This window comes from Entelurus aequoreus, linkage group LG08 (assembly GCF_033978785.1).
Source record: "Entelurus aequoreus isolate RoL-2023_Sb linkage group LG08, RoL_Eaeq_v1.1, whole genome shotgun sequence".
Taxonomy (NCBI): Eukaryota; Metazoa; Chordata; class Actinopteri; order Syngnathiformes; family Syngnathidae; genus Entelurus; species Entelurus aequoreus.
This window is the reverse complement of record NC_084738.1, coordinates 46,848,764-46,870,728: the sequence shown is the minus strand read 5'-3', so window position 1 is coordinate 46,870,728 and position 21,965 is coordinate 46,848,764. Positions and strand designations below refer to the sequence as shown.

Genomic DNA, 21,965 nt, shown 5'->3' with positions numbered 1-21,965 from the left:
CACACACACTGTGACATCATCATCACCGGCTATGACATCATCACTCCATTTGATTGCATCAGCTCTTTCATGAAAACATGAATTAAAAAGTTATAATAAGTGTCATGTGAGTTTATTGAAATGGAAGCCTCATAATAAACACACATACACGCGCGTGCACATGTATGTTGAGTGTATTGGAAGTCACACAAAAAAGGGTTAAGAAAAATTTAAAGCAAGTTGAGTCCCTTCTCCTCAGACAGGAAGTAAAGAACAAGCATGCCTCCACAAACGAGACGCAGACGCTGCACAGACACACAAACGTCATTACTTGGTTATAGCCCTTAGTGTGTCCCCCCACACACACTCACACACACACACACACACGTGATGTCGCAGGCATCCACAGGGGGGCGGTGAGCACAGTCCCATTGGTGGCGTTGCTGAGGTTTGGATGAGGTCAAGGGTAACGTTCCAAACTAGAAAGTTCTCCAGTAGGTTTTTGCAGGATGTGGGCCTTTAAATGCTTCTTCACAGACGTCAGCTATCACGCCAGCTAGCAATGAATCACTAAGCAGCGATAGGATGTAGCTGTGTCGCTAACGAGTACAAGAAGTTGACAAGGCGTGGTTGTGGGGTTCTGGCGCTGGTGTCGTTGTACTTTTACGCCACCAAACATCCGAAAAGGAACTTTGGGTTTTTTACAACATGGCGGACAAAACTGAACAGTTGGTTTCTTTAAATAGCGGGGTGGGGGCCGTTCTCTCAGCCCTTCTTCTTCCACACTCTGCGTCTCACACGGTTACTTCGTTCTTACTCCCAGTCCGGAGGGCGTGGGCTCCCCCTCCACCGCCAGGGATGAAGTGGAGCTGCTCGATGGTGTTCTGACGCTTGTTGGCAAAAGCCATGCGGCGGGTGTTGGGGTGGCCCCCCATAGAGCCCGCTCCTCCGTCCCAGCCGCTGTGCACGGCCACACTGCGCTCGTGCTCGTGGCCGGACGTCGGGTGGGAGTTCATCTTGATCATATGGTGGCGGTCCATGGAGGGCGTGACGCAGATGTTCTGCTGCGACTGGGCCTTCTGGTGGTGGCTCAGGCGACCCATCGTGGGCACCATGTTGCCTCTCTCCGCTCCCGCCATCAAGCCCATCGCCATCAGCCGCTCATCCAGGTGATCGGGAGACACCAGTAGCCGCTCGTGAGATCTGGAAAGACACATTGTTCGCATGATGGACTTATGGTTAGTGGCAAAGCGTCTTTCTCACCTGCGGAGTGTCTGGGAGGTGGAGTTCCTGCTCCCGCCAATCATGGCCTTGTAGTACTGGTGCTGCTGGTTCTTGGACAGGCAGGACAAGGTGTTGCCCTCCCCGAGCGCCAGCAGCTGGTCCTGCGAGCGGACACGGCGCGGCGGCCGGTCAAAGCTGGAGCCTGTGTAGTGTGTCTGCATAGGCAGTGGGTACGGGTTGGGCGTGGAGGGCGGCATGTGGAGGCGAGGCCGCGAGCCGTTGAGCGGCAGCGTGCCCCTGGAGTCCAGCGTATAGTCGCCCCCCCAGGGTAGGTGGTGCTGCGAGGAGTGGAAGGAGGGCGGAGCGTTGTTGGAGCGACGCTTGGCAGAATAATAGCCAGAATATTCATCCAGCTCTTTTTCTGAGGGGAACAACAATAAGCTATTTACAACAACTGCATTTACATCAGTGGTTGGAACAATAATACAGGTAATCATCAGTCAATTAAATAGTCCGAAATATCTTATCGAATTAAAACATCCATCCATCCACTTACTACCGCTTGTCCCTTTCGGGGTCGCGGGGGTGCTGGAGCCTTTCAGCTGCAGTCGGGCGGAAGGCGGGGTACACCCTGGACAAGTCGCCACCTCCTCACAGGGCCAACACAGATAGATAGACAACATTCACACTCACATTCACAAACTAGGGCCAATTTAGTGTTGCCAATCAACCTATCCCCAGGTGCATGTTTTTGGAGGTGAGAGGAAGCCACAGTACCCGGAGGGAACCCACGCAGTCAAGGGGAGAACATGCAAACTCCACACAATATATGTATATTTGTTAATCTATGACAGGCACAACCATTCAAAGCTCTTCCACTAGATGGCAGAAGACACATAATTAATGTATGTTGCCGTTCATATAACAGAAAATATTTTTGCTATGAGATTTTTCTAATGTAGGATATGTGCCTTGTCTCAATAAAGATTGGGAAAACTTTATATATATTATGCTTTTATTTTGAAGATATATTTCATGCTTTTATTTTGAAACCCCTAGAGAGACAACAAGAGAAAGGAAAATGAGAAAACAGGAAATGACAAAAACGTGAGGAAGCTCCAGTCCTGAGTTGTGATGCTCCGTTATGTGTTGCAGATAACCACGAGGTATGACAATTCGTCAATTCCAATCTAGCAAGTGTATAGAAATACAATAGAAGCTGTGCAGCAGTGGCGGGTTTTAGATATGGACCACATGGGCACAGCGATGCGAAGAAGAAGGTCCCGAAAGGGGGCCGGGTGTGGGTGCTACCTCAGAGCTAGGGTAGCTAAAAACACAGAGCGATACACAGGGCACTGTGTCGATTGGCAGACAGAGAATAGTCCTTCCAAAATTACAACAAAATGTCTTTATTGTTTTTTTGGCCTTTCACTGTTGCCAAATCTCAAATGGAATACTCCCATCAGTGTACTTAAAGGAGCCATATGTAGTAATGTGGCCTGAAATGGTACTGCAATCACGGTCAAAATTCTGTAGTTCCCTCCCACTCTCCATGACTGAGGTTGCCAGATACGCAGCCGAATCCAAATCCTACTCCAAGGAACTTCAAATGGCAATCGACGATTTCTACGCTGTAGGTTTCTCTTGTTTATGCTACTTGCAAGATGGTTTACTAAGTAATTATGCCACATTTTACTGATGTCGATTAGCCAAACGTATTTGCAAAGTTACGCAGCAATATTTTCTTTGGGAGTCGAGACAGATTGTTGGCATTACCCTGCTAAAATGTTTAGTTTGACCGTACGGACCACCATCGAAATAATTATATATAATGGTATATAATATATTATGTGTCGCATAGGCCTACTTTGATGGCAAGCCAAGGCCAACAGTAAAATTACCGCCACATTTCATTCAGCATAACTCCATGTTGCATCGAACCTGCATCACCATCTTTAAGTGCAGAGTGTAATTTTATGTGCTAACCCACGTTACGCAAAAACCACGTTATGCAAAATCATTTAGCCGACTACCATGTCAATACACAAAGTATTACATTACATGTAAAACATTATATTGTGCCAAGCAAATACCATCCTATATGTGCCTGATGCACATACAGTACCAGAAACCGCAATTAGCCGTGCTAATGTTAGAACCCATTTCCCCTGCGTATCAGCATATTGAGTACAAAATAGGCACTGACACTACCCATATCCACATAGGTTTTATTTGTGGAAAATATATTTTGCCCTGTAAGTTGGATGACACATCGACATTTAGGCTAACAGGCATATATTTCCCCCGTTAGCCTATATGTCGATGTGTCATTGACCCGGTTAGCATGCTAAGCATTCGTTGCAAGAACATACTAGCCTTGTTAGACAAGGTTATAGGCTGTATTGGACAATATAGTTTACATACGAAATGTCCATTTCCATATATTACAAGTAATAAGAAAACGTAAATGCCTGACTTACCTATCAAGGAGGAAACTAGCAAGTTTGGCGTCAGATGAAAAAAATCTTCCCCGCCTTCAATCGTCTCCATCTTTCAAAGGCATCCCCGATTCAAATCCTCGTTTTGTTCCTGGCTTTGTCATGAATAAGTTGAGAATCGTAACCAGGCCTTTTAGATTTACTGAGGTCTGACATGTTTAGTAACTTTACCAGGGGCAGTAGCTAGACGAAGAGGGCGGTGCGTAACTGGCAACCTGGATGTGACACACTCACAGACTTTGTAATTGGTCAAATGGTGGAGGGCGGGGCATCAAAATGAAAACAATAACAATATTTCGGGGCTGTAAATCTAATTTTGAAATGAGCATATCCCGGCTGAACTACCGTTACAGTTCTAGAGGTATTCAAAAAGAACATGATTTAATAATGCCTTTTGACATATGAGGGCCATTTAATGATGACTTGACATTAAATTATTACATATGGCAGCTTTAAGTAAGTATACTGTGTACTCTGTGTACTTAGTTCCTGAGTTTGACACTACAGTACTGTGCCAATGACTGGAAATGAGGATCAATATTCCATCATTTACGGTAAGCGCGCAGTGAGAGTACTGGATTTGGGACAGAACTACACCGTCATAATTTGCTTTTCAGGAACTAAGTACACTTATGGAAGTGTGCTGTCGGAAGTATTCAATTTGAGACACAGCCCAGAACTGCGGAATGACTTCTCTGAGAGCAAAACCTGTATACTGACAGTGTATGGAAGTATTATTGTAGTAAACTTATTTCAGAGCCACATGTGAGTGTTTTAAGTTGTCTGTTCATTTTATGATTTGTCTGCGGGTTAAATCTATCTGTCCATATTTCAATGTGTGTGTGCAAAAGGTTTTAAGCGAAGCAGGAAACCTCAATTGGCTGTCGTTTTATACATGATTTTTTTGCCACTTTTCTGCTGTAAAAGAGTTGTGTGTGCGTACTCATATTTGTGTGTGTAATACAATCTGTGTGTTCGTACTAAGAGTTGTGTGTGTGTTAAAAAAAATGTCTTTAATGAGATTCATGTCAAGCTGGAACACTGATTGGCTGTCATTTAACACAGGACTTTTGCCACACACCATCCAAACTTGTTAAAAGACTTGCCTGCCTGCAACTTCACCTTTTCTTTCCCTACACTCACCACTAGTCAGCACCTTGTGCCCACTCACACTTGTGTGGATGTTGAAACTAAGAACCATGGACTTTCCTTGACTTCATGTAAATAAAAGTTGATGTTTTAGCAGTCACTTAGTTGTCAGAAGTATTTTGTACATAAAGAACTTATGAGTAATGTAATGACGTATAGCAGCCAAAAATGATCGCGTTTGCTCCGTCGGGTGGCGCGGCTCGTTTAGAAATAGAGTGACTGTGAGACCCACAGTCTTCCCCCGGCCCTCTACCGGATGGTCGTGTCCGGGGGCATCCTGAACACATGTCCGAACCACCGCTTCTGGCTCCTTTCAATGTGAAGGAGCAGCGGCTTTACACTTTAACTGGGGTTACACATCCGAACCTTCAAACGAACTGTGGATAGTTTGTTGTTCCGAATGGCACAGCTTCTTAGCTATTTCTGAGTGGTCCCCGCCCATCGAAGGAGAAAATGCAATCATTTTTGGCTGCTTTACGTCATAACATTACTGACAACTTATTTGAGTACAAAATACTAATAAGTGACTGCTGAAACAGGAATTTGTATTTACCGAAAGTCATGGAAAGTCCAACACTAGTACGAGTAGGTGCAAGGCACCGTCTGGTGGTGAGTGTAGGTAAAGGAAAGGTGAAGTTGCTGACAGGCTAGTCTTTTTACAAGTTCAGATCGCTGCGTGGACACACAACTCTTACACGGCGGAAGTGTTGCAAAAGTCTCGTGTAAAAAGACAGCCAATCAGGGTTCCTGCTTGACATGAATCTGACTATAGACACACACTTTTTTTTTTACACACACACAACTCTTAGTAAGCCCACACAGATTGTATTACACACACACACAAATATGATTACGCACACACTCTTTCATGGCAAAATTGTAGCAAAAAGCCATGTGTAAAAAGACAGCATATCAAGGTTTCCTGCTTCACTTAAATCCAGTGGCGGGCCGTGCGTTTCCCACCTAGGCCTTCAGTGATGTCCGACTTCAATGATTACCTCTCAAAATACCATCATTTATGTCACCACATGACCATTGCTGGAGAAATACTATACAAGAACACATTTATGCCCTACTGGTCATTGAAACACATCAACAGTGTACAAAACGAGTTATTTTCTGGCGCATTTAAAAATCAATTAAAACACATCAGCAATTAAAACATATCTTATGTGGTACTGTCAAAATTTAAATTGCAAAAAACATATTAAAAGTGAAAAAATAAAATATTTGAACTCACAATTTGTAGAAGCTATTCGATGCCGTATAAGCCAGTGGTACACCTCGTCGTCGGCTTATTCGAGTGGAAATGGCGAGCATTTTCTCATTTCATCGCCAGAACAGCTGAGCTAGCTAGTTGGTCTCACAATATGTAGTTTCTCTTTAAATATCCTTCTTGAAAATGGCCTTGCAAATATATATCTGCCACCTAATCAACATTTTGTTCTCCTTCTCTGCTATCCTGGTATGGCTGCTAAATTGAAACTTGTGAATGGATACTCACTTTGGAATGACAAGTGTGTATCCCATCACAGTCTCGTTAACATCAGGCTACGTAGATAGGCTACTGTCAATAACTTGTGATCTGATTGGCTATCGCAACTGTCTCAACTCTATGTGTTCTCAAACTCATCCGCTAACGGTCCCGATGAGTATCCAATCACAGGACGCATAAATGTCACATTCAACGTGAGGCCGTCTAAAAGGCTTTACTGACAACAACTCGTGATCTGATTGGCTATTTCAACTGTCTATCAACTGTATGTGCCCGTTCACTTACAGTGCACGGACGCCCGCATTGTTGATTCTGAAGGCCTCAGGCAGATTTCAAAAAAGCATGGCAACATAAGCTAGCTCCATTCTGATTGGATACAAACTAAAACTAAAAACAACAGCACTGGAACGAGCATAATATGATATGAAGAGAATACGAATACTTTTAGACATTTAGGGAAAGTAAATAAAAAAATTATTTTATCTTTAATTGTGATCATGATTTCTGGTTATATTTGGCCAGCAGAGAAGGCCTTGCTGGCCCTGACGGCACACCACTGCTTAAATCCTTTTACACACACAGACACACACACACACAAAATACGAACAGACAGAATTTTTTCTTACCCACAGACAATAATAATACAGTCAATTTAAATTACGCACATGCAGCTCTGATTACACACACACACACATTGAGATACAGAAACACGCATTAGTACACAGACACACACATTGGATTACAGATATACCGACTGAGATATGTATTTGCTTATAATTTTGCTACAATAGTACTTCCATAACAGTGCACTGTATTTTGCCGTACTTGTCAGCATGAGCGCACTTATGCACTCGAAATGCGAGGTGTAAGTACGGAGGTGCGCCAACCGAGACACAGCATGTGATGATGTTGCATGGCTCATCCCCCCAACACACTTGGGACACAGTGGGGTGAAAACGTCCGAACCTTCAAACGAACTGTGGCTGGTTTGGTAGAACAGGGAGCGAGACGAGCTCGTTCGAAGGCAAAAATATTTATATAACAAGCCAATGAAGGCTTTCACCTCAACACTGTTACACGCACACACATTTATCACTGGCCCCTGCCCCCACCTGCAGTCCTCAGCAATCAGTGGGTGAGAGATGTTTCCTGTCAAGGCCCATCCAGCCCCTCCCCCTCCTCGCCTCATCCTACACCCTGCTGACTCCTCCACCCATCTTTTCATCCACACGATGACACATCCTCCGTCCCCATAAACATGTAACAATATGTCATATTTCCCGCCCCGACTCACCCAGCCTCTTCAGCGAACTGTAGCGGCTGATTTCGGGCTTCATGGCGGCCTCGTAGGACGGCGGCAGCTGGGCCAAGTTGTGGAAGGAGTGCGAGAAGGAAGCATGGCTGCTGTTGTGCCTCATCCCCCCGCCCATGATGCCGCCGCCGCCACCTTTGCTGCTGCTCGCTATCAGCTTGGGGCCGGACGAGAGCTGGGGGGTGTTGTTCATGCGGGCCCCACGCTCTAAAGACAAGACAGGATTGACAGAGTGATGAACAGGAAGTGTCTCCCGGCAGCTCCGTGGCAACCACACTATGCAGACGTGTGCAGTCGCATTAATGCAGCGTGTGGATCGATACATACTAAAATGATTGCTTATGTAAGATCAGCAGTGTGGGGGAGGGGTGCTGTTTTGCAACATGTATACTTATATTCATTACATCACACACTACACACACACACACTCAGGTAGGTGCATTGTCAGTGGCGGCGCTACACAACATTAAAAATAAATCTTAGCACACTTTGTCAATGACTTGATCAAAATGACACAAGTGACTATTAAGAATTGCGTAACGCTGTTTAGGGTCGTTTTCTGTCTGGCAGCCAAAAGAAATCGATGCCTGCTGACAATTATGTATCGCAATCTTGTTAAGATTACAGCTGGACATGCTGCTCTTTGACAGTAATGGCCAATGAGAGCCCATGATGTTGCCGTTAAGTGTCTCTCTCTCTCTCTCACACGTACACACACACACACACACACACACACACACACACACACACACACACACACACACACACACACGCACACACACACACACGCATAAAGCAGAGGACAAAAAGCAATGCTAGCTTAGCGCTCATATGACATGAACAGAAAAGTTGTTTTAGTTTTTTTTACATTAGCTACAACAAGTACACTGTGCACACTAGGGTAAGTGTGCCACACTTCTTTCAAGTGCATAAGTATGTTTACACAAAATGGTGTGCAGTGCATTTTCGAAATAGATGCACCTACAAATAAATGATAAATGGAACGATATGCAGTATACTTGTTTAAGTGTACGGACGGATAGGGAAAGGCAACATGGTCTTAAATCTATATTGTGATATATATTAAAGCCATTAGCGAAAACGATATACATCACAATATATTATTTGGCATATAAATGATAATGGAAACATTTTAAAACGGGTTACAAGAGCCCCTAACTAGGCAACTAAAGTATGCTGTAACATATGTATAATGTATAATTTTCTCAAAAATATTATCAATCTTCTTGCTAATTGACTGTTATTGTTTGGTTACCTTCTGTTGTAACATGGATCTATCTACACTTCTGTTCAAATATAATAAGCACTTATTCTGCTGTTGTTTGGACAATTTACATTAGTTTTAGGCGATCCTAGAAATTGTGGTATTGGTCAAATACCAAGTAATTACAGGGTTGGACCAGTGCCAATACTGATACCGAAATGTTTTAAGATACTTGAATGATTACATTTTTGGTTACAATTATAATCAGACAGGAGGGGAGCTACAAAGGGAGCTTGGAGCGGGAACCTCCTCAGCGGCTCAGGATCGGAAGCGCTTAGTTTATGCTAAGAATTTCATTGTGATCACCACCAATGAGCGTGCTAAACATATGTGGGCTTTAGGTTTCCCCAGTCCGGATAAGTCATGGTTGTTAAAAATTGACAAGACCGTTTGCAAGGGGCAAATTTACAAGTGGATGGACGATATAGATTCCATGTGTATTCTGGGTAAAATTGTCATCAGAGGTCCATCAGTCACTTGTCAACAGAGTACAAGCTAGATGAGCATTTTTACTGCGAAGTTAACATGAGTGGCAGTTCATATAAACACAAAAGTGGAGTGATGAAGAGGAAGAAAGACTAAAGTGGTTGTGTTCTCTCAATTATTGGTTCTGATTTAAATCCTTTGGTTTTTTCACTTAAAACCGTCCTCTGTCTAGGGACTTATTTCCCGAGTTTGGAAACAACAAAAATAACAAAAGATTTTTTGAGAGAAAAAAAAAAAAAAAAAATCTAACCACTGTTGTATCAACTATATACTGATATTTAACTTTGTATCATTATTGTCGATTTATTTATCCACCTGCCTGCCTTCGTCTCGGTCAAAAGCTCTAGCTTGCGGTTAGCTTATTTATGGTGTATTTATGGCATGTTTAGTTACTCCTCGTCCTCTATAGGGATGACACTTGTAAGAAAGTTACTGTATTTGCTGCTTTGGAGGCGAGCATTACAGATTTTAAGTGGCTTTCCTTTACTCTGGAGGGACAGTAGCTGCCAGAGAGGACGCTACATTGCGTTGAGGACGCGGGGTTCCTACGCTTGTCGCAGTCAAATTTGACACGCTACAAATTTGACACGCTACAAATTTGTCAAAGCTACAGTAGAATATGTCATCAACATGCCTTATCATGATATAATGATAGTGTTAAAAGTTCTATCGGCGGCCAAATTTATATCGTCCATCCATCGATCCATTTTCCTCCGCTTATCCGAGGTCGGGTCGCGGGGGCAGCAGCCTAAGCAGAGAAGCCCAGACTTCCCTCTCCCCAGCCACTTTATCCAGCTCCTCCCGGGGGATCCCGAGGCGTTCCCAGGCCAGCCGGGAGACATAGTCTTCCCAACGTGTCCTGGGTCTTCCCCTGGCTTCCTACCGGTAGATGTGCCCTAAACACCTCCCTGGGGAGGCGTTCGGGTGGCATCCTGACCAGATGCCCGAACCACCTCATCTGGCTCCTCTCGATGTGGAGGAGCAGCGGTTTTACTTTGAGCTCCTCCCGGATGACAAAGCTTCTCACCCTATCTCTAAGGGAGAGCCCTGCCACCCGGCGGAGGAGACTAATTTCGGCCGCTTGTACTCGTGATCTTCTCCTTTTGGTCAAAACCCAAAGCTCATGACCATAGGTGAGCATGGGAACGTAGATCGACCGGTAAATTGAGAGCTTTGCCTTCCGGTTCAGCTCCTTCTTCACCACAACGGATCGATACAGCGTCCGCATTACTGAAAACGCTGCACCGATTCGCCTGTCGATCTCACGATCCACTCTTCCCCCACTCGTGAACAAGACTCCCAGGTACTTGAACTCCTCCACATGGAGCAAGATCTCTTCCCCAACCCCAAGATGGCACTCCACCCTTTTCCGAGCGAGAACCTTGGACTCAGACTTGGAGGTGCTGATTCTCATTACAGTCGCTTCACACTCAGCTGCGAACCGATCCAGTGAGAGCTGAAGATCCTGGCCAGATGAAGCCATCAGGACCACATCATCTGCAAAAAGCAGAGACCTAATCCTGCAGCCACCAAACTGGATCCCCTCAACGCCCTGACTGCGCCTAGAAATTTTGTCCATAAAAATGATGAACAGAATCGGTGGCAAAGGGCACTACACTCCTCAGCCTTCCCAGTAAGGTCTATTCAGGTGTACTGGAGAGGAGGCTACGCCGAATAGTCGAACCTCAGATTCAGAAAGAACAGTGTGGTTTTCGTCCTGGTCGTGGAACGGTGGACCAGCTCTATACTCTCGGCAGGGTCCTTGAGGGTGCATGGGAGTTTGCCCAACCAGTCTACATGTGCTTTGTGGACTTGGAGAAGGCATTTGACCATGTCCCCCGGGAAGTCCTGTAGGGAGTGCTCAGAGAGTAAGGGGTATCGGACTGTCTGATTGTGGCGGTGCGCTCCCTGTATGATCAGTGTCAGAGCTTGGTCCGCATTGGGTCACCCACATACACTACCGTTCAAAAGTTTGAGGTCACATTGAAATGTCCTTATTTTTGAAGGAAAAGCACTGTACTTTTCAATGAAGATAACTTTAAACTAGTCTTAACTTTAAAGAAATACACTCTATACATTGCTAATGTGGTAAATGACTATTCTAGCTGCAAATGTCTGGTTTTTGGTGCAATATCTACATAGGTGTATAGAGGCCCATTTCCAGCAACTATCACTCCAGTGTTCTAATGGTACAATGTGTTTGCTCATTGGCTCAGAAGGCTAATTGATTATTAGAAAACCCTTGTGCAATCATGTTCACACATCTGAAAACAGTTTAGCTCGTTACAGAAGCTACAAAACTGACCTTCCTTTGAGCAGATTGAGTTTCTGGAGCATCACATTTGTGGGGTCAGTTAAACGCTCAAAATGGCCAGAAAAAGAGAACTTTCATCTGAAACTCGACAGTTTATTCTTGTTCTTAGAAATGAAGGCTATTCCACAAAATTGTTTGGGTGACCCCAAACTTTTGAACGGTAGTGTATGCGGTCCTCTCCAAGGTGTCTCATAGTCATTCACATCGACGTCCCACTGGGTTGGGAGTTTTTCCTTGCCCTTATGTGGGCTCTGTACCGCAGATGTCGTTGTGGCTTGTGCAGCCCTTTGAGACACTTGTGATTTAGGGCTATATAAATAAACATTGATTGATTGATTGATTGATTGATTGATTGATTGCCGGCAGTAAGTCGGAGCCGTTTCCAGCTAGGGTTGGACTCCGCCAAGGCTGCCCTTTGTCACCGATTCTGTTCAAATTTATATTGTTTATACAGTAAATTGTCTTTAATAATTAACCCCAGATGGATGTATTCTCTTTGAGACACTATTGAGTGTGCAAATTTTGACAGTGTAGTGCTGTCCAAAATCCATTAAACGGATATGACGAACGCAACATTTAACTTCTTCTTTCCTTTTTAGTGGTGAATTGCAACTACTTCAGTTAACCTCTCCCCTTCTGCAACATAGGGAAGGTGGCACTTACCGTTTTGATTAACTGTTTTTTGCGTTAATACCCAGTGTGCACGCACTTATATGCACCAAGTACGAAAGTGCACAACTATGACCCAGCCATAGATTTGTGAGTGAACTCCTTAGCGGAACAAATTTGCTTCTTTAATTAAGTCCGGATGACTACGAGTGTTTACAGAAAACGGCAATGAACTGAAAGTGTGACTTAATTAATTAAAAGTAAGTACATGGTCTCACAGTGAAGGCGAGTCAATGACTTTGCAGCTTATGTACTTGATATGCTTTGTTGGCTATACAGTATTTCCATGCACGCCAACGTATGAACATGTCCATGTTGTCCTGTATGAAGACGGTCGTGAGCAGTAAACGTGTGCTTGCATTGCTTTTCTGTTGCCTGGGAAACAGAGTCAGCCCTTGTTAATGCGCAGCGTCGGCTTGAAGCACATGAGCACGTCAGCGATACACGTGGGAAGGTGAGGAGGAGGAAGAGGAGGAGGAAGAAGGGGGCACATCTGGAAACAGACTGTGATGGAGTGAGTGGGGAGGTGTCAGAGGGGGTGCAGACTGGCATTAAGCAGAGGGCGAACCAGACAACCGCTGTCGAGCAAACGGGCGCCGGCCGCCGCACAAAGTTGTGCTGGCGGTGGCGCGGGACAACAAGACAGACATGAGGGGGAGGGCCCGCCAACGTCCTGCCAGGCGGCATGTCGCCACCGGCACGGCCCAGGACGCTTACCGATGGTAGCAGAGTGTTTGGGACTGGAAGCAGAGCCCTGCCGGTTAAAATGGTGGAGCAAGTTTCCAGCTGCAAAGAGAGCAGAGCTGACAAACTGATGGGACAAGCACTCCAGAGACAAGAAGAACGCAGACACACAATCCCTCCTGGAGTGAGCCTTCTTCGTCCTACCGTCCACCTGTGACACCGATGCCAGGTGGGCTCAAACCAGCGAGCTTGTTGTTGCGCTGACAAGACAGACTAGTGGCGACACCACAGAAGACGCAAGCAAACATGTCGCTGGCGTGTTGCATCGACACACAGACGTCTCGACAAGCAAGCGGCAAAGCTTTCAATCATTATCAGGACTTTGTTTAGCAGGGGAATAATAATCCCTACAAGATTATTTGTCTGGTGGGTGTGTCCGCATGGGGTGGTCACCACAGGGTTGTTGTTAGGACTGTCCTGCATAGCAATAGGCCGTTAGCGGTAACTCTTCCCATGGAATGAGACAATCTTTGGATTAGCGATGTCAGAACATTGTTGTAAACCACAAGTGTCAAATTTAAGGACCAGAGGCCAAATCTGGCCTGCCACATATGTGGCCCGCAAAAGCCTGGAATTACTATGCATCTTTCCTACTATATGTAATCCACTTTTCATTTTGGCAGAAAAAAATTATACATTTACTGTATGCAATTTATAGTTAAAGCTTTATCTAATAATCATACATTCCAAAAATGTTTTGGGTGGTAAAATAGAAATAAATACTTAAATATCATCTTGAGCCATGATTTTAAGAAGCAAGTTATCCATTAAATTGTACACTACAAATTATCTTTATGGTTAAAAACTGGTAGCTCAGGTGCCAAAATGTTACCGTAAAAAAAAAAAAAAAATGTTATCCTTTTTCCATTTACAGTAATACACCGTAAAAACAACAACAGTAGATTTACAATACAAACAGTGCTACTGTTTGTTTGTTTCCATTTACAGTAAATGCTGTAAAACAAATTGGCAATTGAACTAACTCATATTATGTTATTGCATATGGTGAATGTTTATATTTATCTTGGAGAAAGCCAACCACCAAGTTTAATTGAATAGTGGTATTTCAGTTTGAGCACATAATAAGATAAGGCCCCTTAGTTTGATATTCACAGGTGGATTGAATCACTTCTCGTAGGAAAGAGGCCCTAATTGGGACTTTGTAATGCAAAAGTGATAGCCCTATCCTTGAGAAGAGACTACATGTCTAGCTCAATGTCAATATTTAAGTTATGACTTAAAGCAGTTGTTTTCCAGACACTTACACACGAACATCTCCATGTATGGTCAGGGTGTGCTGTCCTGACTTAGCACACACCCAAAGACATGAAAGAGGAATATAAAAACTGATGGTTTGGCTTCTCCAAGTTGGGAGTGCCTAATTTTCTTGACTTGACCTCCTCCAGGAACTGCAGTCCTGTATAATGACGCTCGCTTTTAATAAAGACACTTTTGGTTCAGTAAAGCGTCTTCGACGTCTCTTTTGATCCAGCCGCACTGCCGTGTCACCCTTCTGTCCGGACGAGGATGACAAAACCAGAAATGCACATCACTAACAATGCAGCTAATGGGAGCAATCAATTCTACCTCTAAATCACTTTAAAAATGCCTTCAAAAACCGTTAAGAATACTTAATTTACTTTCCTTAATCTGTAAAATAACCAAACTGTAGCGACATTGTTAGTGTAAGAGCGAACACTGAGGAACTCTCTTTCTAGTGTACTAACACATAGGCGTGCTTCGGTATTAGTCGTAAACGCTAACTACAGCAAGAGATAAGCTAGCTTCCAGAGGTGGGACCAAGTCATTGCTTTGCAAGTCACAAGTAAGTCTCAAGTCTTTGCCCTCAAGTCTCGAGTCAAGTCCCGAGTCAAGACAGGCAAGTCCCGAGTCAAGTCCAAAGTCAAGACTGGAAAGTCTCAAGTCAAGTCACAAGTCCTGCATTTTGAGTTTCGAGTCCTTTCAAGTCCTTTTGACCACAGACTAATATTTTTACACAGATTGTGTATGCTTTTAAACCGCTGTATTTATTTATTAAAACAAGTGCATTTGAAATAGCAGGAAAGAAAATAGTACTGACATTGCAATTCATAATAGCACTATTAACCAGTCATTTTAATAGTTTAAACAATTTTAAACATTTAACTCATTCCTTTACAGAATAAACACATTTGCAAAAACAAGTGCAACTGTACTTATTTGTACAAAAGTGTTAACGGCGTGGCGAAGTTGGTAGAGTGGCTGTGCCAGCAATCGGAGTGTTGCTGGTTACTGGGGTTCAATCCCCACCTTCTACCTTCCTAGTCACGTCCGTTGTGTCCTTGGGCAAGACACTTCACCCTTTGCCTCTGATGGCTGCTGGTTAGCGCCTTGCATGGCAGCTCCCGCCATCAGTGTGTGAATGTGTGTGTGAATGGGTGAATGTGGAAATACTGTCAAAGCGCTTTGAGTACCTTGAAGGTAGAAAAGCGCTACACAAGTATAACCCATTTATCATTTATTTATAACATTGTATTTCCATGGCATATTGCATTGTAACTAGTTCCACAGCAGTTTCTATTCTGTTCTTACCTTATCTCATTGATCTCATCTCATACTGTATGTGTGTTGATGTGTGCGTACACATGAAAAACATAACAAATACATGAACATAACAATGAACAGAGTTGTACTTTTTAGATGTCAGGGCCCTATGCAATATGTACACATATTCTTAATATAGTATATATTTTAACTGACCTTTATTTGATTATGTTTGTCTTTTTGTAGGTGGCTAAAATATGCGGTGCTGCTGACCGCCGTCTAACGTTATGTTACTGTGTGTGATACATTGACTAACGTAACGTTATGTATAGGTACCTCATGCAACCCTGCTTAAAAAATCACTTGACAAAAAGTATGAATAAGGTAGCAAACTGCAGTGGACGCAACATATTGCCGTGTTTGAAATGACGTTATAACCATAAACATCTTATAAGTAGACGCAATATTGGTTGCTGTGACGCGCGAGCAATTTGCATCTTGAAGTGGTGATGAGGAGCCGGCGAGCAGCCTAAACTGACAGTTGACAGGTAGAAAACAAAGATGCCGGGCTGGTGTTCAGCGTTTTCCTGCTCAAATGAGCGGACTGTTGAAAATAGGAATCGGGGGATTACTTTTCACAAGTAAGATTTAACATTAATGTACTATTGGTTGTATTTTATGAAAATAACATTACCACAGAGTTGAGAAGGAGCAACGATCTTCAATATTTGTATGTGAAAATCACAAATAAATCTTCTGGGGGAGGATGACGCCCCTACAGGGGTTTGGTTTACAAACTTTCTGCCCCACCTAAAACAAAATTCACCAGCCGCCATTGATTATGATGCATTCTCATTTTAGGCAAAATATAAGACAATACTTTCTTAACAGTATAATTGTAACCAGGAATAAGTCTTCAAGTAACAATATTCAAATACTAACATTGTTGGGTAAAACAGAATTTGGTTTTATTCTGAATCCAGTGAAACAGATTGGTGGTTTTAGCTGATATAAAGACTTTCAGGTGTTTATATATGTTTAAGTATTTGGCAGACGCTTTTATCCAAAGCGACATACATAGAAAATACATATATAACAATCACTGTAAACATGATCATTTAAGGGAAGAATGTAATACAAAATATCAATACAAAGTGTCACGACAGAATAAACTCTCTGCTGCTGCAGCAACAGAGATACGGTCTATAAGATATACAGATATCTAATGTATCCATACATTGTTTATGTAGCATGTATATATAACGTAATCATATTGTTTCTTCAATTTAAAAATAGCTGACCGTTTTTTTCCCCCTTCTCTGGGATTATATTCCCAGTTTTAATCTCGGACGTCTGGTCACTTATAGCGTATAAGAATATTCTATTACTGTTAAGCAAACTATGAATAATAAAACATGTGTCCGTTATCATAGCTACACGTATGACAGAAAAGCGCGTGAAAATAAGTGGTATTCAGTGAGGTAAAATGAATTAAATGCGTTGACAGTTCATTGCTCCTGCCAAATGAATTGCACTGAGTGGAGCGGATCACCACTCTAAAATGGCGGCCCCGCGTCTCGTCTGCGCCAGTAGGCAGTAGCGCTCGCTGCTGTGTACCCTTATAAGATGTCTATGGTTATGACGTTAGCAGTGAGTTTACAGCCTCACTGATTTAACTACACAGCAAATAAAAGTCATGTTACTTAGCCAATAAACGTTATCTTACATTCAAAACTTACCCTTCTTTGTGCAACTTCAAATGTCGAACGAAGTTGGAAGTTGTTGCGTCTCCGTCTGTAATATTCGAACTGCGTGATTTGCATACGGCAATTCGTTGACCAAGTCGTAGTTTTTATACCCGAACGAAACCAACTTTGGTATAAATCTTTCTCACTGGCGCGTTGTTTGACAACTCTTGTTCATTGGTTGTCCTGCAATTTGAATGGATCAATGCTGTGTGATGAAAACAATGTAGATCTAATTTGATTGGCTGTTGTACTGAGAGCACACACGCTGACACGCAGCACACACGCTGATAGACAGACACGTACAAAATGAAAGTTACGGAGCGCTCCCAAATAACTTTTTAAGCTTTAGGTTTTGGGGAAAGTAGCAAGTCATGTCAAGTCAAAAGGCTCAAGTCCAAGTGAAGTCACAAGTCATTGATGTTAAAGTCTAAGTCGAGTTGCAAGTCTCTTTACATTTTGTCAAGTCGAGTCTAAAGTCATCAAATTCATGACTCGAGTCTGACTCGAGTCCAAGTCATGTGACTCGAGTCCACACCTCTGCTAGCTTCTACCTCAACCCGAAACACGTTTGAGTTTGTAATGCACAACGCGATGCTATAAGACACCAATCTGAACGGACTGAAAAACATGAACAATCATATCACAGCATCTGTAAAGTATTAGCCCACATTTCATGTTCTGTTTGTACACAGCTAGCCAGACAGTGTATGTACTGTAGTTGTAATAACAAGCAATATTAAAGTGTGACTCACTCGATGGACAGTTGTTTGTTTGGTCCAGCTGGCCAGGGACCTTTTTTCCTGTTAATCATGGGCAAGCACACCATTTATGTCGAAATAGCTTGGCTTTAAGTTCCACATTTGCAGCTTCGATTCGATTTCAGCTCACTCTCAGAAACCTTGGGGTTGTGTTTGATCAGTCCATGTCTTTGGAGGGTCACTGCCGTCAACTGACCAAAAACAGTTTTTATCATCTCAGAAATATTTCTAAAGTGAGAAATTTGTTGTCAAAATTGGCCCTCGAAATGATCATTCACGCTTTCATTTCATCTCGTATTGACTATTGCAATTCTCTTTTCAACAAGTCAACGCTAAAGAGACTTTAGACTGTACACAATGCGGCTGCCAGACTTTTGACTGGTGCACCCAGAACAGCCCATATTACCCCGGTTTTATCCAGTCTTCACTGGCTTCCAGTTAAATTCCGAATTGAGTTCAAGATTTTGGTCCTGACATTTGGTGCATTGCCTGGTGGGGCCCCTCAGTAGATCACTGACTTGCTATGCCCCTACTCTTCAGGGCGCAGCTTCCGGTCTTCAGGCCAGGGTCCCAAAAACTTGTTTTAAAACCCGTGGAGACCTGGCATTCCAGGCTATAGCTCCCAGACACTGAAACAATTTGAACCAGTCCCTCCGTGATCTTGACTGTGTTGACACTTTTAAGAAACATTTGAAAACTTCTCTTTTTAGTAAAGCTTTTAGTTAATGCACCTTTTAACTATCAATATTAATCCACTTTGTATCCTTTTTATGATGTTGCCCCTGTTGTTTTAATTGAATTGTTGTTTTACTTCACCTATGTTTAGTACAGCGCTTTGTGGTTTTATCTGTGAAAAGCACTTTATAAATAAAATGTACCTACTTACTTACTTACTCTCTCGGCTTCTGTCTGCTCCAACGTCTCACTCTTCTTCTTCGTGCTCACTTCTAGAAGCGGTAGTTAATCCTTCATTCATTCAGCTTCAAAAAGATAAGGTTGTCAATCTTTATTCGTCTTCGTTATTTGTTACCAAGTCTGCCATGATTGGAAGGCATACAAGCGTTTTGTAACCGGAAGTAGGAACACACTGGAAGTCGGACATGCGCTGTTATGGAAACAGAAATCAATGCGCGGAAGAAGTCACTACCGGAAATTATTAAAATGATTAGAATATGATAAATATTGAACATTATTACATAATATTATGAATGTGTCTGTTACTACATTATATATAGACCTGCAGTGTGTATATAACATATTGATAGAGGGTTTTGAAGTTGTTTTAGAGGGCTTTGAAGGCTCAATGGTGACACCCATTAGCTGCATCTTCCAAGCGTTTTTCATCATCTTTAAAATCCTAATTTAAAAAAAGACACGTGTTCTTGTCTCTCATAATGATTGTGAACGAAAAAGTGCAGTTCTTTGTTTGATTGTCTCATTCCACTGCAAGAGAGGCCACTATTTAGCTGTTTTGCCACCAATCAGGTGAACGACCTGCTGTGCAACAACAACAACAATGGCGAAGTTGGTAGAGTGGCCGTGCCAGCAATCGGAGGGTTGCTGGTTACTGGGGTTCAATCCCCACCTTCTACCATCTGTGGATAATGCATATGTTTAAGAGTTATTTCTTTATTCATAATCATGTTTGAATCAGCTCATATTTTTCCATGTATACTCTGTATACCAGTTTCTCTTTGTCTTCAGATTGCCTGTTTAGACAGGGTCGTAAACCATCAGGAATGTGAACACAACCCCCAAATCTCTCTTCTTATCAGTGTTGAGAGGAGGGTGGGGGGGGGATGGGGGCTTTCTTTGTGTGAAAAGAGTTGCTTTTTCCTTTGGAATGCCAGATCAACTTGGGCTACGCATTTGTATGTGTTGTTCGAGGCTGGTCTCTATTCTCAAATATTTGACAATAAATTACAAAATACCTATACTGTGCTTGGTGGTACCTTTGAGTTCAGTTTATATGTCATTTAAGGAACTTGGGACTGAGCAGCGTTTTACATCCCACTTGGAGGAACATCTGGTCAAACGCAACAATTTGGGGGCTCGTCCGGGATGACACGCTGACAATTGGACCTTCTCTTGCAATCTTCTGGACAGACTTACATGGCCAAAACATAATTCAAGGTAAGAAGAACCTTTCTTTTTAGATAAAATCTGCATTAGGAGTCTGCCCAGAAGTCTGTAAGTTAAACACTGCTTTGTACCCCAGACACAGAATGGTGATTTTGATAGATTGATTGCATTTTTGCCGAGCCTGCCATTGCATTAAAATTGTAAATAAGTGGTCAACTCACGTCATTGTGTCTCGATTACCGTGACGGGCAGTTTCATTGACGAGTGAACTAATAGTTGGGTGTGGCTCACCCTGGGTTGTTGGTCGCCACCTAAAAGAGTAACGGGTTGGATGCCCATCATATGGTACAGTAAATACTCCCTGGTTGTAAGATCCCTGTGACATCTTTATGTGCACACAAACTAAGGATGGGTTGGAGGCCATTTGTAAAATACAATAAATACTCCCTGGTTGCGAGTTCCCTACGGCATTAACGTGTGCGTTAAAATTAAGAATCGTACGGGAGGAGGCCCTTCTGTACCATATGATAAATTCCACGGCTGGAGGCCATTTGTAATAAATACAATAAAGATTCCCTGGTTGTGAGGTCCCGGCGACACTTTAGTGTGCGCTAAAATTAAGGAAAAATAGACACAATGGACAAGGAGTGTGACAGACAAGAATGTGATGACGGCTGGGGAAAATGTGATGAATCATTACTGTTTAATAATCAATTGAATGCACTGTTGTCGACAATGGAATTAGCAGGTAGAGTTTAAAAAGAAGAAAAAAAAAAAAGAAAAAAAGAAAAGAGAACGTTCCTTGAAAGGGTTAAGAGGGAGTTTACAATACTCGAAAAGTTGTGAACTCAAACGTCTGGTAAAATAAAAAATTAAATAAAAAAGTAACTGGAAGTTTTATGGTAAAGTGAAACGCAGAGAGAGTGCTTACGTGTGCGTGTGTGTGTGTGTGTGTGTGTGTGTGTGTGTGTGTGTGTGTGTGTGTGTGTGTGTGTGTGTATGTGTGTGTGTGCGTAGGGCCGTAGGCACTTGCTTGTGTGTGCGTGAGTGCTTACACGTGCATGTGTGTGTGTGTGTGCTGGATGCGCGTGATCATGTGTGTGTGTGTGTGTGCGCTGGTGAAAATGGAACACTCAGGGAGAGAATTTAAGAGTTTGGCGTATGATAAAAGTAAACGGGGATTACGTGGAAAAACGAAATGCAACAAAAGAACCGATGATTAAAGACAGAATTGACTGATTGTTTTTTTGTCTGCCGCGCATGCGTAAGACAATTCAAACGACCCGCCCAGACTTTGACTAGGCCACCGCCCCCTACTCCTGTGACAAGTGAGGGCGCTGCTCACACAGCCTCTCTAAGATTGAACCCTCCTCCAAAACTAACGCTGTCTCCTGAGTGTAAATCACCTCTGGTGCCTAAGCCCCAAAATAACAGCCACCCAGCGGAAAACCTCCCGAATATGCCTAATCTTACTAGACAGCAGATAATGCATGAGTCAACGCAAAACTCCTCACTTTACACGCCAGACCATTTTGTTGCCATAAACAAATGCCCTCCCCCAGTAGATGACAGTCTCTCACGTGCACATCAGACATTCTTGAACAACACACAACAGAGCCAGACTTTGTGGTCTCCTGTAACTGTTAATGGCTCAATGGAAGGCTACATTGACCAACACCCACATGAACCACATGCATAC

General features: G+C 43.1%; 1 protein-coding gene across 4 annotated transcripts in view; it reads right to left on the bottom strand.

Moving 5' to 3' along the window:
* Positions 1–157: 157 nt before the first annotated feature.
* shisa7b (shisa family member 7) overlaps positions 158–21,965 on the bottom strand; it is a 56,365-nt gene continuing 34,557 nt past the window's right edge. For 2 of the 4 annotated variants that reach the window (XM_062056655.1, XM_062056656.1), the window contains exons 6-9: positions 13,129–13,197; positions 7,640–7,864; positions 1,243–1,624; positions 158–1,182 (exon numbers count right to left, since the gene is read on the bottom strand). In XM_062056655.1, coding sequence (XP_061912639.1) covers positions 774–1,182; positions 1,243–1,624; positions 7,640–7,864; positions 13,129–13,197 — 1,085 coding nt within the window. In that variant the 3' untranslated portion in view covers positions 158–773. The remainder of the gene's footprint in view (positions 1,183–1,242; positions 1,625–7,639; positions 7,865–13,128; positions 13,198–21,965) is intronic. The other 2 variants (XM_062056657.1, XM_062056659.1) reach the window with 2 other exon arrangements.